Here is a 16,825-nt window from a genome sequence, read left to right on the forward strand (position 1 = left end):
AGTCACGTAATAAGTTGCATGGACTCACTCTGTGTGCAATAATAGTGTTTAATATGATCTTTGATTGACTACCTCATCTCTGTACCCCACACATACAATTATCTGCAAGGTCCCTCAGTCGAGCAGTGAATTTCAAACACAGATTCAACCACAAAGACCAGGGAGGTTTTCCAATGCCTCGCAAAGAAGGGTACCTATTCGTAGATGGGTAAAAATTTAAAAAGCAGACATTTGAATATCCCTTTGAGCATGGAGAAGTTATTAATTACACTTTGAATGGTGTATCAATACACCCAGTCACTACAAAGATACAGGCATCCTTCCTAACTTAGTTGCTGGAGAGGAAGGAAACCGCTCAGGGATTTCACCATGAGGCCAATGGTTACTTTTAAACAGTTTGAGTTTAAAAGCTTTGATAGGAGAAAACTGCGGATGGATCAACAACATTGTAGTAAGTCCACAATACTCACCGAATTGACAGATTGAGAAGAAGGAAGCCTGTACAGAATACATGTTTTCCTGTCTGCAACAAGGCAATAAAGAAATACTGCAAAACATATGGCAAAGCAATTAACTTCTTGTCCTGAATACAAAGTGTTATGTTTGGGGAAAATCCAACACAACACATCCCTGAGTACCACTCTCCATATTTTCAAGCATAGTGGTGGCTGCATCATGTTATGGGTATGCTTGTAATCGTTAAGGACTGTAGAGTTTTTCATGATAAAAAATAAATGGAATGGAGCTAAGCACAGGCAATATCCTAGAGGAAATCCTGGTTCAGTCTGCTTTCCACCAGATACTGGGAGATGAATTCACCTTTCAGCAGGACAAAACCTAAAACACAAGGCCAAATCTACACTGGAGTTTTTTACCAAGAAGACAGTGAATGTTTCTTAATGGCCGAGTCACAGTTTTGACTGAAATCTGCTTGAAAATATATGGCAAGACCTTAAAAAGGTTTTCTAGTAATGACCAACAACCAACATGACAGAGCTTGAAGAATTTCAAACAGAATAATGGTAAAATGTTGCACAATCCAGGTGTGGAAAGCTCTTAGAGACTTACCCAGAAAGACTCACAGTTGTAATCGCTGCCAAAGGTGATTCTAACATGTATTGACACAAGCAACTTACCTTCTCTCAGAGTCACAAGGGCTTCTGGCTTCAAGCAAGGCTCTCACAGTTTGGCTGCAGCCTGGTAAATATCATTGGTGAAGGTCAGAAGTTGATCCTGAAAATAATGTTTAACACTATCTTGAAAATACAGTACATATACAAAACATGAAACAGAAACATTCTTATAGAGGTAAAATAGGCAAGCAACTGCTGCCCACACTAAAAATGCATGAAGGAAACTATCTTTCAGACATGCCGATACAATCTCTGGTTTGACCCAGGGTGTCTACCACTGTCAGCATTTAACCAGATGTCTATCCATCACAGGTCATCTCCACGTGTGAAATAGATAGAATAACTGGGGCCAGTAGTCATGGTTCCCGAGGGCGGGGTACACCGGCATGTCTAGGAGGAACTTCCTGATGGTTTGAGTCATGTTGCTGATGACTTGGATCACCACGTCCGTGGACAGATCCCCTGATGGGACATGTGGAGGGCTGTCTCTGGAGAGAGGAATAAGCTCATTCAAATAACTTATTAGAGAGAGCCCAGGGCAGAATTAATGAAATAAAACAAAGATCTGCTAATGTGTTACCCATAAATCCCTGTAATCCAGGAGTTGTCTTTTTTCACATTTGAATCAAGGTGCAGTGGCAGGGCCTTTCACCAAAGCATTTTAATTATGCTTAACAAGCATTATACATGCCAATAAAATGTCAGGCTTAACCGATTAACTGAAGATTTGTGAAATGAACTAGCTTAGCACCATACACATGCAGTACAAGTCCTTTCGTGTTATGTGTGATTAAAATGTTCAGGCCTTAGCATAGCATTTAGTCAATTTTTAGTAGCCTTTGCTATACATTGCTTTTTATTCATATGCACACCTATCTGATGCGGAGTTGTCCCCACTGGTTGAATGTTGGCATAATGACTTTATAGCACTTGGTTTTAATATCAGCAGAAGTTATTGTATGGATGATTTATGGCCTATTTGGCTGCTGTGCAAATTACCTTTTGCATTTCGGGTCGAGACAAAGCCTAGAGCCGTTTCAAGACGATACACTATACAGACATTGTTCATGCTTCAGTGAGCAAATCACTGATTGGTTGCTTATTTTACAACAATTCCATCAGTGACAATATCATTGTTAGTTATCCAATGACAGGAAGGAGGAAGCAATATGTTTTTGTTAGTTGTTTAACCTCTCAAAAGGTGCACAGGGTACTTCTCCATTAGCGTTGTATATGAAACAGGAACACGAAACCCACATTAACACCACATGTTGTTTTCCATACCATATAAAGCTACAAACCTTGTCCAGATCATAAACTCTGGCTGTGGAGCAACGTGTTTCATGTGCTGGAAAGCTGACAGGATGAGCTGGTAGAGTCACACATGAAGTTTCCAAAAAGACCAGGGTTTGAGGCTGGGACACCCTTAGAGGAGAAATACACTTTGGTGTATTCATCAGTCACATGGTAGATGGGGTCAAAATGCAGGTCAGAGATGTGCCAGAATTTCCCTGAAATTGAAATATTATTTGGCATGTTATATCAATCTATTTGATTACATGTAGGGGATTATGTAATTCATGCTAGTCAGGATTTATTAACTATAGGTAACACAACTCAGTGGCCAGTTTATTAGGTAAACCCATCAAGTACCGGGTTGGACCCCCCTTTGACTCCAGAACATCCTGAATTATTTGGGGCATGGATCCTACAAGACGTGGAGTTCAAACATTGCTTAATTGGTATCAAGGGACCTAACTTGTGGCAGAAACATTCCCCACACCATTACACCACCGCCACCAGCTTGTACCGTTGACACCAGGCAGGATGGGGACATGCGACTCCTGCTGCTTAAGCCAAATACACAAAATTCTAAATCACACTATCAGTGTCATACCATGTACAATACATGGATAGATCTAGGCAATGGGGACAGTCTAATTTTGTTATGATGTTTTACAATATTGCGGACAGGCAGAGATGTAGAGAATGAAGTTGGGTTAGTCCTAAGTCATTATCTTCAACATTCCATTACAGAACTTTGCTTGTGTGTGGATTGAGGCCTATACATTCAAATCACTGGTTTCTCCATTGTGTTGACATTTCCTTATTTATATTGTGGATGGTGTTTCTGTGGACCAATGGAAAGTCTACAAAACTATAAGCAAACCAGCCTTTGTATTGAATACATGAAATTGTGATGACACTGATTAATGAATTCGATTAGATTTTTTTAAATCCCCTTATTTTACCAGCTAAATTGACTGAGAACACATTCTCGTCGACAGCAACAACCTGGGGAATAGTTACAGGGGATGAATGAGCCAATTGTAAGCTGGGGATGATTAGGTGACCGTGATGGTATGAGGGCCAGATTGGGAATTTAGCCAGTACACCTGGGTTAACAACCCTACTCTTACAATAAGTGCCATGGGATCATTAGTGACCACAGAGAATCAGGACACCCGTTTAAGTCCCATCTGAAAGACAGCACCCTACACAGGGCAATGTCCCCAATCACTGCACTGGGGCATTGGGAAATTATTATTTTTAGACCAGAGGAAAGGGTGCTTCCTACTGGCCCTCCAAAACCCCTTCCAACAGCATCTGGTCTCCCACCCAGGGACTGACCAGGACAAAACCTACTTAGCTTCAGAAGCAAGCCCACAGTGGGATGCAGGGTGGTATGCTGCTGGAATATAAATTCAATTGTTTGGTAAAATATGCTTAACATTTTTGTAATTACCCATAATTCTACACATTTCAATACTTGTACTTCCAATTTTGATCATCATGATTTAGAGACTGTAAATAAAATGTGTTGATCTACTGGGATTTTTTTTTTAAACGTTCTGTTCTGTTTGCTTGGACTCATGAGATTAGTAGCCTATGGTTGCCTTAATCTTTTGCAGGCAGTTATGTTCTTTTGTTAATGTACTTGCAATTTTGATGGTATAATATAGTTTTGATAAATATAAACTCAGGAAAAAAAGAAAAGTCCTCACTGTCAACAGCGTTTATTAAAGGCAAACTTAACATGTGTAAATATTTGTACACTTTAAAAAATGACCCACGGGCTTAGTAAATACTGCAAAAGAAAATCAATGATTTTTACTTAAAATAATAGGTTTCTGGTTTTACGTACATTTTTGAAAATAGTACTTAATTTATATGTGTTGTAAAAGACTGCCATTTGCAAATAAAAATCCAAGGTAATATGCTGCTAAATTTGAACGAATATTTCTAAGTAACAACCATCAACTTAAAAATATGATATTCAAAATATCATTATTATGTTGGACTGACATGCTAGATCAAGTTCTGAACTTATATTGTGCTTGGAACAGCTCAATGAACCTCGTCTTGATCTTTCTCCTCTGGAAAGGCCATGCAGCAGGTAAGGACCAAATTATAACTTGGAATGTAGTTTGGATCTCTCTACACATATTTTCGACGAAATGTAGAAAATATTTGTGGAAAACTTTAACCTCTCTGGGATACGTGGGACGTTAGCGTCCCAACTGGCCAACATCCAGTGAAAATGCAGAGCGCCAAATTCAAATAAATTACTATAAAAATGTAACTTTCATGAAATCACACATGCAATAGCCCAAATTAAAGCTACACTTGTTGTGAATCCAGCCAACGTGTCAGATTTCAAAAAGGCTTTACGGCGAAAGCAAACGATGCTATTATCTGAGGACAGCACCTCAGCAAACAAACACAGACCATCATATTTCAACCCTCCAGGCGCGACACAAAACGCAGAAATAAAGATATAATTCATGCCTTACCTTTGACGAGCTTCATCTGTTGGCACTCCAATATGTCCCATAAACATCACAAATTATCCTTTTGTTCGATTAATTCCGTCGATATATATCCAAAATTTCCATTTATTTGGCGCGTTTGATCCAGAAAAACACCGGTTCCAACTCGCGCAACATGACTACAAAAGTTACCTGTAAGCTTTGTCCAAACATTTCAAACTACTTCCTAATATAACTTTAGGTATTTTTTTACGAAAATAATTGATAAAATTTAATACGGGATATACTGTGTTCAATACCGGAGGAAAACAATGTGTAACGCGCCTCTAACAAAGATTACACTTCCTTCTAGCCTCGTTCTGAACAGTGCTACTTCTTCATTTCTCAAAGGAAAAACCTCAACCAATTTCTAAAGACTGTTGACATCCAGTGGAAGCGATAGGAACTGCAAGAAAGTCGATTAGAAATCTGGATTCCCAATGAAAACCCATTGAAAAGAGAGTGACCTCAAAAATAAAATTCTTAATGGCTTGTCCTCGGGGTTTCGCCTGCCAAATAAGTTCTGTTATACTCACAGACATGATTCAAACAGTTTTAGAAACTTCAGAGTGTTTTCTATCCAAATCTACTAATAATATGCATATCGTAGCTTCTGGGCCTGAGTAGCAGGCAGTTTATTTTGGGCACGCTTTTCATCCAAAATTCCGAATGCTGCCCCCTATCCTAGAGAAGTTTTAACAAATATTCTTCAAGTACGAAAAGCTTTTAGCTGGCTATATTGCCAGAGTACGTTATATATTTGCAAGTTGATAAGCTAGCTAGTTAACGGCCGTGATGTCTGTATAGTTAGCTAGTGGTGGGCATGCTACTAGCTAGTAAGTTAGCAGTGCATTTACTCGCCTCGGCGCTGTTTCTAACCTTTGTCATTTTTGTGTACGTTTTATATTGACCGAAATCGCTATGTAACATATTAGCTACCTAGCTTACCAAAAAGTGCATCGTCAGCAAACATTACAGTAGAACTGAACACATGGTTCCCCTGCAATGTAATATTTGCCTGCCAGGCAAGCTAGCCAGGCAGAGACAGGAACGAACAATACGTAGCTAGCTAACTACATCTGGCTATCTAGCTACACCTGTCCTTGCGGAAACCTTGTTGTTCATATATTCACAACATGTTCAAGGCAGCACTGCAAACGTTGACCTTGTGCAGTAGTTATCTAGCTAAATGAAATAACTGGGCTGGCTAGTAAGATAGATAACAAGCAGCTCTTCCAAGTCAGCTAGGATTGCGATGTTTCTGCTAGCTATCTAAAGCTGAAGTCATTCAAGTTTTATTTTTCTGACATTGTCATAGATTTTAATACAACTCCTCTTCTTTAGGTATAGGTATTCAGACGTTCCTGGATACTGGATGTAATATTCATATGTGTAAACATACTGAATTATAATTGGATGCATTTTACCGCCATATCATACTGTGCTATGATTGGTTAAACCACCCAAATGGTTAGGTCATGGTCAGTTTGATCCTGGTTGGCGATACGTGAACATGCCAGTTATAGCTAGCTAATAAAGAGCTACGTTAAGAAATATCCTGTAGTACTGCATTTTATTATTTTGTACAAAGTGTGCAAAACAAGACACTGGACAGACCATATTTTCCAGAATGCATTGACATGGTATGTAAATATATTCAAATGTCTTTGTGTTGTCATTGTAGCTCACATCAGGGCTTGTAAGGCCCTATGATTTCCGCAATGCCGAAATGTAAACAGAATACACGGTACCCCTCGGACAGGATACACAGGATATTTTTATTACAGTAACCCAACATTAGTGTGAATAATAGGTATTAGATATATACTGTATTTTTGAAATCACCCAAATGGATTGAACACATTAGGCAACAAAATGTTAACACGGAATCCCGGAAAATAAAACGGCATTTGGGGGGGAAAAAGGACAAAGATTTCATATGGCCCTATTAGTGTTTTACACAATGCGTTGTCACCCAGGCAGGTATTGACAATGTGTGTCTTCCTTATTTTAGAATGAGATAGCATATGGGATTTGTAAGTAATAATGTTTTAAGCTTTTGTAGTGCTTATGTATACACAAAAAAATTATTGATTTTATCTTAATTCCATAGGGACCAGGCGGTACATGCAATGTAAGATCTGCAGTTTTGCTGCATTCAAGTACAAATACGTGACAACCACAACATTGTGAGTGCTAAAATGGCAAAGACCTTCTCATATCGAAGACAAGATGTCATTCAGGCCCTTCCTGTGAAGGACTTCAATGAAAGATGGCCAACCCTGTTTGAACCCACTCAGGTACAAAATACAGCCGAATGAAAATAGTCAATGTAGGTAAAGAAATGGATTTAAATATTTTGTTGTCTTGACCTAATATTATCATCTACAATTCAATATGCATTAAAAGATTAGTCTGAACATTCTCACTCTGCACAAGCTTTGGGAGGGGTTTCCCAATAGCATTCTGGCTCTCGGATCATATTTTGTACTTATCTGTTCAGAAGATGTTTTCTCTCTCTCATATTAAGGAAGGGTTCAGAAGAATTACAAATGTTGCTCTTGAGTCCACCTTTATCCAGAAGCTGGACGAATATACACCAAAACTATTGGACTTGTTTAAGTCAAAAGGAGGTGCTATAAAGGCGGACATGCAGAAAATCCTTGAAGTTCTGTACAGGGTATGCACAGTAACACCTTCACAATAGTATATAGGTTGTACTGTATGTATTTAGTTTCCGGTATTAAATGCATATAACATCATATTACAGTGCGACACCATCCAGGAAAGGAGAGACAGTGTGATCCATGGCCTGATCATATACTTCGGTGATATTTTTGTATCCTTATTTATCTCTAAATTAGGTATCTTCCCTTCTTTCCCTCTCTCCTCTCAAGTTGCACAGTTAATCTAGTAGCCTAGTCTGTTATTTCTTATTTTTTTCACTCAGGATGCCGACAACACCATGATCCAAGAGAACATCGTTCAGCAGGTGATGAAGGTGTTCACTGTGAAGGATCTGCACCAGAATATAGAGCATGGGATCTGCATCGAAGGAGCAGAGGTCCTGGCTGGTATTCCCAGTGTTACATGGTCATGTACGTTGCTTATGGGCCTCATCTATGGCTTAAATCTGAGGTACCCAAAGAACTGAAATATACATTTGAGGTGTTCCAAAAAGTATTCTTGGAACTTGATGATCTCAGGGTCTCCCCACGGGTCCAAGCTCTAAAGATGAAGTTACTTGTTTTCAGAGATATCTAAAGATATCTATGAGACCTCTCAAAGGGCCACTCACAAACTGTGGTCTAAACCCTACTCAGTTAGCTGAAAAGTTAGTTGCTAGATAGTATAGGAGCTACAGTTTATATGATGCTCTTTGTCAGGTGAAGTCATAAGAGACATTGTCCATTCCTGTTTAAAAAACAGCTTTGTTTTAAAACTTACTCCATGTGCACTAGTGGATATCTGAGATTATTTGTCAGGTGCAAGCTATCTGAATGTAACTTTACCTAAGGAGGCAAGATGGAGTTATACCCAGAATGCTTGTACCTGTCAAAACAATATGTGCATATGGAGTCAGGTTAAAGGGAGAATTTGGCATATATTTTGTAACAAATGTGCAATGTATGTTTTGAATACCCATGTTTTGATTAATCTAAAACAGATTGAATGAGGTTGTATTTGAGCTAAGGTTCATATTGTGCTTTGTGTAAAGTCTGTGAAGACAAATTGTTAATTTACGTTTCTGTTAAAATATTGCTTTGTTGTTAAGGGGCACACAGACCACCAGAAAATCTTTGCCAAACTGTACACGATGTGCGGTCAAAATGCTAATCCCAAACTATCACCTAAACTTTATGCAGTTGTGAAGATCTATAATTATTTGTAGTCAGGTGCAAGCTATCTGGATGTAACTTTACCTAAGGAGCCAAGGTGTAGTTATACCAAGAATGCTTACAGATGACAAAATATGAATGCCTAAGGAGTAAGGTTTAAAGGGCAATTTGAGATTGAAGTTTGAAGAAATTATAAAATGATAACATTTATTTTATTAAAAATAAAGGTGTGGAAGCTTGAAATTGAACACTGTTGTTTCTTTTTGCATATTCCCTTGTATAGAAATAATACTTTTTAGTAAATTATCCCAAGTATATTGAGGTAACTATTTGCATCAGATTTTTAAGTATAGTTGTGAATACATTTGAAGTCAAAGTTTACATACACCTTAGCCAAATACATTTAAACTCAGTTTTTCACAATTCCTGACATTTAATCCTAGTACAAATCCCCTGTCTTATGCCAGTTAGGATCACCACTTTATTTTAAGAATGTGAAATGTCAGAATAATAGTAGAGAATGATTTATTTCAGCTTTTATTTCTTTCATCACATTCCCAGTGGGTCAGAAGTTTACATGCACTCAATTAGTATTTGGTAGCATTGCCTGTAAATTGTTTAACTTGTGTCAAACATTTTGGGAAGCCTTCCACAAGCTTCCCACAATAAGTTGTGTGACTTTTGGCTCATTCCTCCTGACAGAGCTGGTGTAACTGAGTCAGGTTTGTAGGCCTCCTTGCTCGCACACGCTTTTTCAGTTCTGCCCACAAATTTTCTATAGGATTGAGGTCAGGGCTTTGTGATGGCCATTGTTGTCCTTAATCCATTTTGCCACAACTTTGGACGTATGCTTGGGGTCATTGTCCATTTGGAATACCCATTTGCGACCAAGCTTTAACTTCCTGACGTCTTGAGATATCGCTTCAATATATCCACAATTTTTCTTCATGAAGCCATCTGTTTTGTGAAGTGCACCAGTCCTTCCTACAGCAAAGCACCCCCAAAACGTGATGCTGCCACCCCCGTGCTTCACGTTTGGGATGGTGCTCTTCGGCTTGCAAGCCTCCCCCTTTTTCCTCCAAACATAACAATGGTCATTATGGCCAAACAGTTATATTTTTGTTTCATCAGACCAGAGGACATTTCTCCAAAAAGTACTATATTTTCCCCCATGTGCAGTTGCAAACCATAGTCTGGCTTTTTAACGGCGGTTTTGGAGCAGTGGCTTCTTCCTTGCTGAGCGGCCTTTCAGGTTGTGTCAATATAGGACTCGTTTTACTGTGGATATTGATACTTTTGTACCCGTTTCCTCCAGCATCTTCACAAGGTCCTTTGCTGTTGTTCTGGGATTGATTTGCACTTTTAGCATCAAAGTACGTTCATCTCTAGGAGACAGAACGCATCTCCTTCCTGAGCGGAATGACGGCTGCGTGGTCCCATGGTGTTTATACTTGCGTACTATTGTTTGTACAGATGAACGTGATAGCTTCAGGCATTTGGAAATTGCTCCCAAGGATGAACCAGACTTGTGGAGGTCTACAATTTCTTTCCTGAGGTCTTGGCTGATTTCTTTTGATTTTCCCATGATGTCAAGCAACTAGGCACTGAGTTTGAAGGTAGGCCTTGAAATACATACAAAAATACAGGTACACCTCCAATTGACTCAAATGATGTCAATTAGCCTATCAGAAGCTTCTAAAGCCATGACAATTTTCTGGAAATTTTCCAAGCTGTTTAAAGGCACAGTCAACTTAGTGTATGTAAACTTCTGACCCACTGGAATTGTGATACAGTGAATTATAAGTGAAATAATCTGTCTAAACAATTGTTGGACAAATTACTTGTGTCATGCACAAAGTAGATGTCCTAACCGACTTGCCAAAACTACAGTTTTCACGAGACATTTGTGGAGTGGTTGAAAAACAAGTTTTAATGACTCCAACCTTAGTGTATGTAAACTTCCGACTTCAACTGTATATATTTGTCACGGTTTTCTAAAGAAGAACCCAGAAGCAGACCAGGACAAGGAGAGTAGGACGAAGGTGAGTATTTATTTACAAGTTTAACCGTAGAGGTAGAAAGATCCAGGTGGCTGAGCGGGCAGCGGAGGTGAGTTGATGGGAGTGAATAGGCAGATCCAAGGGAGTAAAGGAAGCCACCGACGACCAGGCAGGGATGGGGTGAGTGCTCCGGGTGAATGACTGTAGACAGAACAAACGGAGGTAAGTTCAAGGCAAGCAAGACGTACAAAACAACAAAACAAACTCTATCAAACGGGAGGCTGATACGCTGGCACAACATACTGTTCATGGCTAACGATCCGGCAGGGAATGGATGTCAGGTCAGAGCTTATGAAGTGGAGGGATGATGATCAGGACCAGGTGTGCAGATAGCTGATGGGATACAGGTGCGGGTAATCAGAGATCTCCCCACTAGCTACGTCGTCCGGCAACCAGACAGGGTGCGTTCCAGGACACCGGAAAAACACTCCAGGACAGAACACAGGCAAAAACAGACTCAGGAAGCAGGATTCGTGACAATATTTGAGTAGTAGGAACCCAATTAAAATACATTTTACTAACCTGAGTACCATAAGTAACTCAGCAAAAAACATTTGTAGATAAAACAGAATATAAATTACTATACTGAGTAAATTCAGCAAAATAAACGTACAATATTAGCTCTGTAACGGATTGCATTAAGTATATCAAACTTATAACATTAGTTCTGGGACTTGAAGGATTTAAGCAGGTCAAACAAAAAAAAACTGTTCTGAACCTGATAAAATTAAGTTGAATGGAAGTAATGTTTGAGATCCAGTTAGTTGTTTGCACTTCACATATTTGAGTTTGTAATACACTAAAAGCGAAGTATATTATACTTAAAACATCCTCCATGTTGGATTTACTTAAAAAGCTGATGCAAATAGTTACCTACATTTTTTTAAGTAAAAGGGGCACAATATGTTTTACAGTGTATGAACATAAGATTCAACAACTGAGACATAAACTGAACAAGTTCCACAGACATGTGACTAACAGAAATGGAATAATGTGTCCCTGAACAAAGGGGGGTTCAAAATTAACAGTCACTATGTGGTATGACCACCAGCTGCATTAAGTACTGCAGGGCATCTTCTCCTCATGGACTGCACCAGATTTGCCAGTTCTTGCTGTGAGATGTTACCCCACTCTTCCACCGAGGCACCTGCAAGTTCCCGGACATTTCTGGGGGGGAATGGCCCTAGCCCTCCCCCTCCGATCCAACAGGTCCCAGACGTGCTCAATGGGATTGAGATCCAGGCTCTTCGCTGGCCATGGCAGAACACTGACATTCCTGTCTTGCAGGAAATCCCGCAGAGAACAAGCAGTATGGCTGGTGGCATTGTCATGCTGGAGGGTCATGTCAGGATGAGCCTGCAGGAAGGGTACCACATGAGGGAGGAGGATGTCTTCCCTGTAACGCACAGCGTTAAGATTGCCTGCAATGACAACAAGCTCAGTCTGATGAAGTTGTGACACACCGCCCCAGACCATGACGGACCCTCCACCTCCAAATCGATCCCGCTCCAGAGTACAGGCCTCGGTGTAATGCTCATTCCTTCGACGATAAACATGAATCCGACCATCACCCCTGGTGAGACAAAACCGCGATTCGTCAGTGAAGAGCACTTTTTGCCAGTCCTGTCTGGTGCAGCGACGGTGGGTTTGTGCCCATAGTCTACGTTGTTGCCGGTGATGTCTGGTGAGCATCTGCCTTACAACAGGCCTACAAGCCCTCAGTCCAGCTTCTCTCAGCCTATTGTGGAGAGTCTGAGCACTGATGGAGGGATTGTGCATTCCTGGTGCCTTCCTGGTGTAATTCTGGCAGTTGTTGTTGCCATCCTGTACCTGTCCCACAGCTGTGATGTTCAGATGTACCGATCCTGTGCAGGTGTTGTTACACGTGGTCTGCCACTGCGAGGACAATCAGCTGTCCGTCCTGTCTCCCTGTAGTGCCGTCTTAGGCGTCTCACAGTATGGACATTGCAATTTATTGCCCTGGCCACATCTGCAGTCCTCATGCTTTCTTGCAGAATGCCTCCTCTGCACATTCACGCAGATGAGCAGGGACCCTGGGCATCTTTCTTTTGGTGTTTTTCAGAGTCAGTAAAAAGGCCTCTTTAGTGTCCTAAGTTTTCATAACTGTGACCTTAATTGTATACCATCTGTAAGCTGTTAGTGTCTTAAAGACCATTCTACAGGTGCATGTTCATTAATTGTTTATGGTTCATTGAACAAGCATGGGAAACCGTGTTCAATCCTTTACAATGAAGACCTGTGAAGTTATTTGGATTTTTAAGAATTATCTTTGAAAGACAGGGTCCTGAAAAAGAGACGTTTCTTTTTTTTAGTTTATTTATGTTTTGAGAAGGCAACCACATTTTGAAAACGCATTTACTGTTTTTCAAAAGGTCATAGAGTTGTGAGCATCGAGAATATTGTAATAAAAAAAGGCTGTACATGATTGAGAAAAACTGTACAAACATAGAATAGAATATAAAGGCAAATATCAGCATGATATTTCATTTTACATGCAAAAATGGTTGACAGCTCAACAATCAGCCTGACAAAATAATTAATTGGTGCAATCAACGCATATAAACAATCTACCTATGCTTGGCAGGTAAATGCTATTTTCAGGTGCAAGAGGCGCCGCGTAAATCAGCAGCCCGTTGAACAGCAGCCCAAACAGAAGGAAGGCGACGCCCATACTCTCACATTAAGCGAAAATACGTCGTAGAAGTTTTCTCAGCAGATACAAACAGGAAGTATGGCGGTCATGTGACTGCTTTATCCGCTCCCTGGTTGTGAAAACAGTGCGGTCACGGGAGCACTTTAGATAGTTTACATTTCAGAGAGAGTCGAGGTCGCTCGGCGCAGATCTACTAAAATTATATTTGACTTTGGCGCAGGCATACACACGCCAAAGCCCTTTTTGCAACATTGTTTCAACATGGACTTCCAAGGGATGTGAGCTTGATTTCTGCTGATACATTGTATCGAATAGTCGTAAAATGAATACATTGTGGCAGACACTTACGACATAGGATCTTACCTACGAGAACAACATCCTGCAATGCAGGACGTTTAAAACTTGTAGTGTATTTGAGGTTTCCACTTTGAAATGTCAGACTTAATTTTTTCTTACAACAATTTGATCAACCGCTATAAAAGATGTCTATGAATTATAATCCAAATATTAATTCACATTTCCTGTTGCTGCAGAACTATTTTATCGCTGTAGCAAACCGGCTACAAATAAGATCCTACATATTAATGCTACGCACTGTAAATAATATAGTAAAAAATATATACTTTTTGAGTTAATTTTTTTATTTCAGCATGTTTCACACATGTTTACAAAGGATGATCTATCATGAAAGAAATGTATATCAAAATGTCTTTAAAAAAAAGATTTCCAGCCCATGTCATAAAACATTTGGAAGGATGAAGTGCAACGGTCAGCATACAGTAAAAAAAAAATGATGATAACATTGGCTGTCTTCCAGTAAAATGGACTCAAATGATTTAAATAGTGATGTCTCTCAGCTCATGCCTTCTCATAGGTACGCACTGCCACAATGTCTTCAAATGTGAGAGTCTGTGGATCAGATGAAATAACAAATAAATCACTGTGAAATGAGCAAATCAAACATGAAATAGAGTGTAAATAAACATCATTATTAAAAGTAAGATATTGCTTGTTTTATGGTGATAAAAATAAGACTCCATTTTCTATTAGCTAAATACATCCCACCAGGTCACACCAGAAATGATCATTTAATATGATCATTGTATAATATGATAAATGCATAACATGGACAACTAGAGGTAAGCCTGAAACTTGCATTAAAAATAGATATATAACTGCAGTCATCATGCTGAACTGATGAGGACAATGAACATTTTCTTTACAAATTTTCACGTCTCCACATTGACAACTAGACTACTATACTTCAGAATAAAGGCTTTCAGCATAGAAATACCCTCTCCACCAGTACTAATGGGCTTGCTTCCTCGCCGCCTTGTTTCATCATCCATATTATCCAGGAATTCACATTTCATAATTAACTCAGTAAGGCTCTTACCATGACCAATTTTCCATCCTTGATATCTCTCACAAACTTGGTCTCCTTGCCGTCCCACTTCTGAACGTGCGCAAGCTTATCGCCATCCAAGCTCACAGTGGACTACAAACAGACGGGCAAAATAGGTCAGAATATTGCTCTCACCAACTAGTTACATATAATTACAATGTTATTGTAACTTCTATCAAGCAAGAGATACAATCATACAACATCCAAAACATAATCCAGACCATATTACTGTTACAAATTTGGACTGGGCTCTGTAACAGGCTTCTCAAACCCAGTGAAAAATATGAGCTGTTCCAACTGCCAAAGCCTATAGCTAAGTAGTGTCCAGTGCTTATATCCCCAATTTGGACCATAAATCCCACATTGTAGCACTTACTTTACAGTTTCTGTCATCGGCAGTGGCTTCGTCAAACTCCTCCCCCAGGTTGAAGGATATTTCAGTGTTCTTGAAAGTACTCTGGGTTTTTACGACCACTTTGTCCCCCTCTTTTGAGATGATAACCGTTGGTTTGGTCACATTTCCGACCTGCCTTGTTGCAAAACCAACACCTGCGAAATTAAGGAAAAAATGAAATAAGAGGTGTGATCATGCGAACTACCATACATCATGTAATTTATAAAATATAAGTCATAAATAAACTGTATTATTATTAGGTTATACTTTTAAAGTTATAAAAACTCACCAAGTGCTTTCATGTACTCATCGAAGTTTTCACTGTCGACCAGTTTCCAGGTGGCACAGAAGGCATCAACCATGATTAAGAGTTAGAGGACCGTGCAATAAGAGAACTGAGGTAAAGTTAATACTGATGGTGCCGTGAGTCTGTGAGCGTTTTCCCGTACTCCTACGTTATTTGTTTGGGGCTTATTAATATGCATCCTATAAGGGGCGGATAATTACTTCCCATTGGCTCAGGAGATACACTCTACCTTCTGATTGGCGTTGAGCGCTTCTAAAGCTATATTTCGATTTTTACTTTACATAGATTTGACCCAGCGTACCCATTGTAAATTACAAATACTATTTATCAACTGCTCGTGCATCGATTGCAGTTGCAGATCCGTCTTGTGACTTACTAGAGGAAAGTTCTGCACAACACTAACTGCTCTCCTTGCTCTGCAAGACAGACTGTAAAAGGAATATGTCATATCTAGGTGTGTGAAAATACTCAGCCGGAATCAGAGCTTGTTTGATAATTCTTTGTCATTAAGTGGATTAATCCACTCAAACAGTCGCATGGGCATTCTGCATGGAGGACAGCCATTATGCACTCTGTGAGCATTCGACTAGGCTATATGTTTCAGGCAAAGAAAGCTATTCATTTTCAGTATCATAAATCTGAAGGAAAGTAAAAATGGAACATTCATGTATTGCATTATTGAGTAGGCTATTAAATATGTGATGAATATGTATGCATGTGCATGTATGAATACTATTAGAAGACAATCATCTTTTTTACTTGGCCCTCTAAAGATGTTCAGTGCTTTGTTTCCAAGCGCTTTGACATTTGATACAGAGTAAGTTAACATGGGTAGCCTAATTCATAGCATGGAAATTTCTTACTACAGTAACATGCATAATCCATATTTGAACAAATATTTATCCTTTATTTATTGTTTCAATATCTATATTCAGTTAACAATTTGCTATATATTTAATGTCAATAAAAAAGCCTGTTATAAAGAGAATGTACTGTATATTTGCCAGTGGATTCTGAAAGATCCATTAATGTCGGCGTGAAAGATATGTTTGGTGCCCTCCTCTGGCCAAATCAGTCACCAGACACTGTTTCAATACAGTATAAGACATAAATAAGACTAAAATAAATATTTTTTCATTGGTGACAAACACAACAATATTCTGGTTTCATGGCTAAGAAAAGCTCTACTGACATACTTTATTAT

At 39.3% G+C, this 16,825-nt stretch overlaps 2 protein-coding genes across 2 annotated transcripts; both read right to left on the bottom strand.

Moving 5' to 3' along the window:
• Positions 1-1,446: 1,446 nt before the first annotated feature.
• On the bottom strand, positions 1,447-12,231 carry smpdl3a (sphingomyelin phosphodiesterase acid like 3A; the record flags this gene model as incomplete). Its single annotated transcript, XM_038962592.1, is given in 4 exon segments — positions 1,447-1,621; positions 2,435-2,510; positions 2,513-2,644; positions 12,213-12,231. Coding segments are annotated over 4 exon segments (402 nt in total), but the record flags the coding sequence as incomplete, so codon positions are not given.
• Positions 12,232-14,135: 1,904 nt separating this feature from the next.
• On the bottom strand, positions 14,136-15,770 carry fabp7b (fatty acid binding protein 7, brain, b). Its single transcript, XM_038963099.1, has 4 exons — positions 15,604-15,770; positions 15,297-15,469; positions 14,912-15,013; positions 14,136-14,424 (listed from the first exon to the last, which is right to left on the bottom strand). Exons 1-4 carry the CDS (start codon positions 15,674-15,676, stop codon positions 14,374-14,376), a joined length of 399 nt encoding a protein of 132 aa, XP_038819027.1. The 5' UTR covers positions 15,677-15,770; the 3' UTR covers positions 14,136-14,373.
• Between the last annotated feature and the right edge of the window lie 1,055 nt (positions 15,771-16,825).

The sequence above is a fragment of the Salvelinus namaycush genome, chromosome 24 (assembly GCF_016432855.1).
Source record: "Salvelinus namaycush isolate Seneca chromosome 24, SaNama_1.0, whole genome shotgun sequence".
Taxonomy (NCBI): domain Eukaryota; kingdom Metazoa; phylum Chordata; class Actinopteri; order Salmoniformes; family Salmonidae; genus Salvelinus; species Salvelinus namaycush.

Coding starts and splice junctions, on each gene's coding strand:
- fabp7b (XM_038963099.1), bottom strand. CDS start 15,676: ATGGTTGATGCCTTCTGTGCCACCTGGAAACTGGTCGACAGTGAAAAC. Junction 15,014..15,296: donor CCGATGACAGAAACTGTAAA/GTAAGTGCTACA, acceptor GTCTGTTTGTAG/TCCACTGTGAGCTTGGATGG. Junction 14,425..14,911: donor AGGATGGAAAATTGGTCATG/GTAAGAGCCTTA, acceptor TCTGATCCACAG/ACTCTCACATTTGAAGACAT.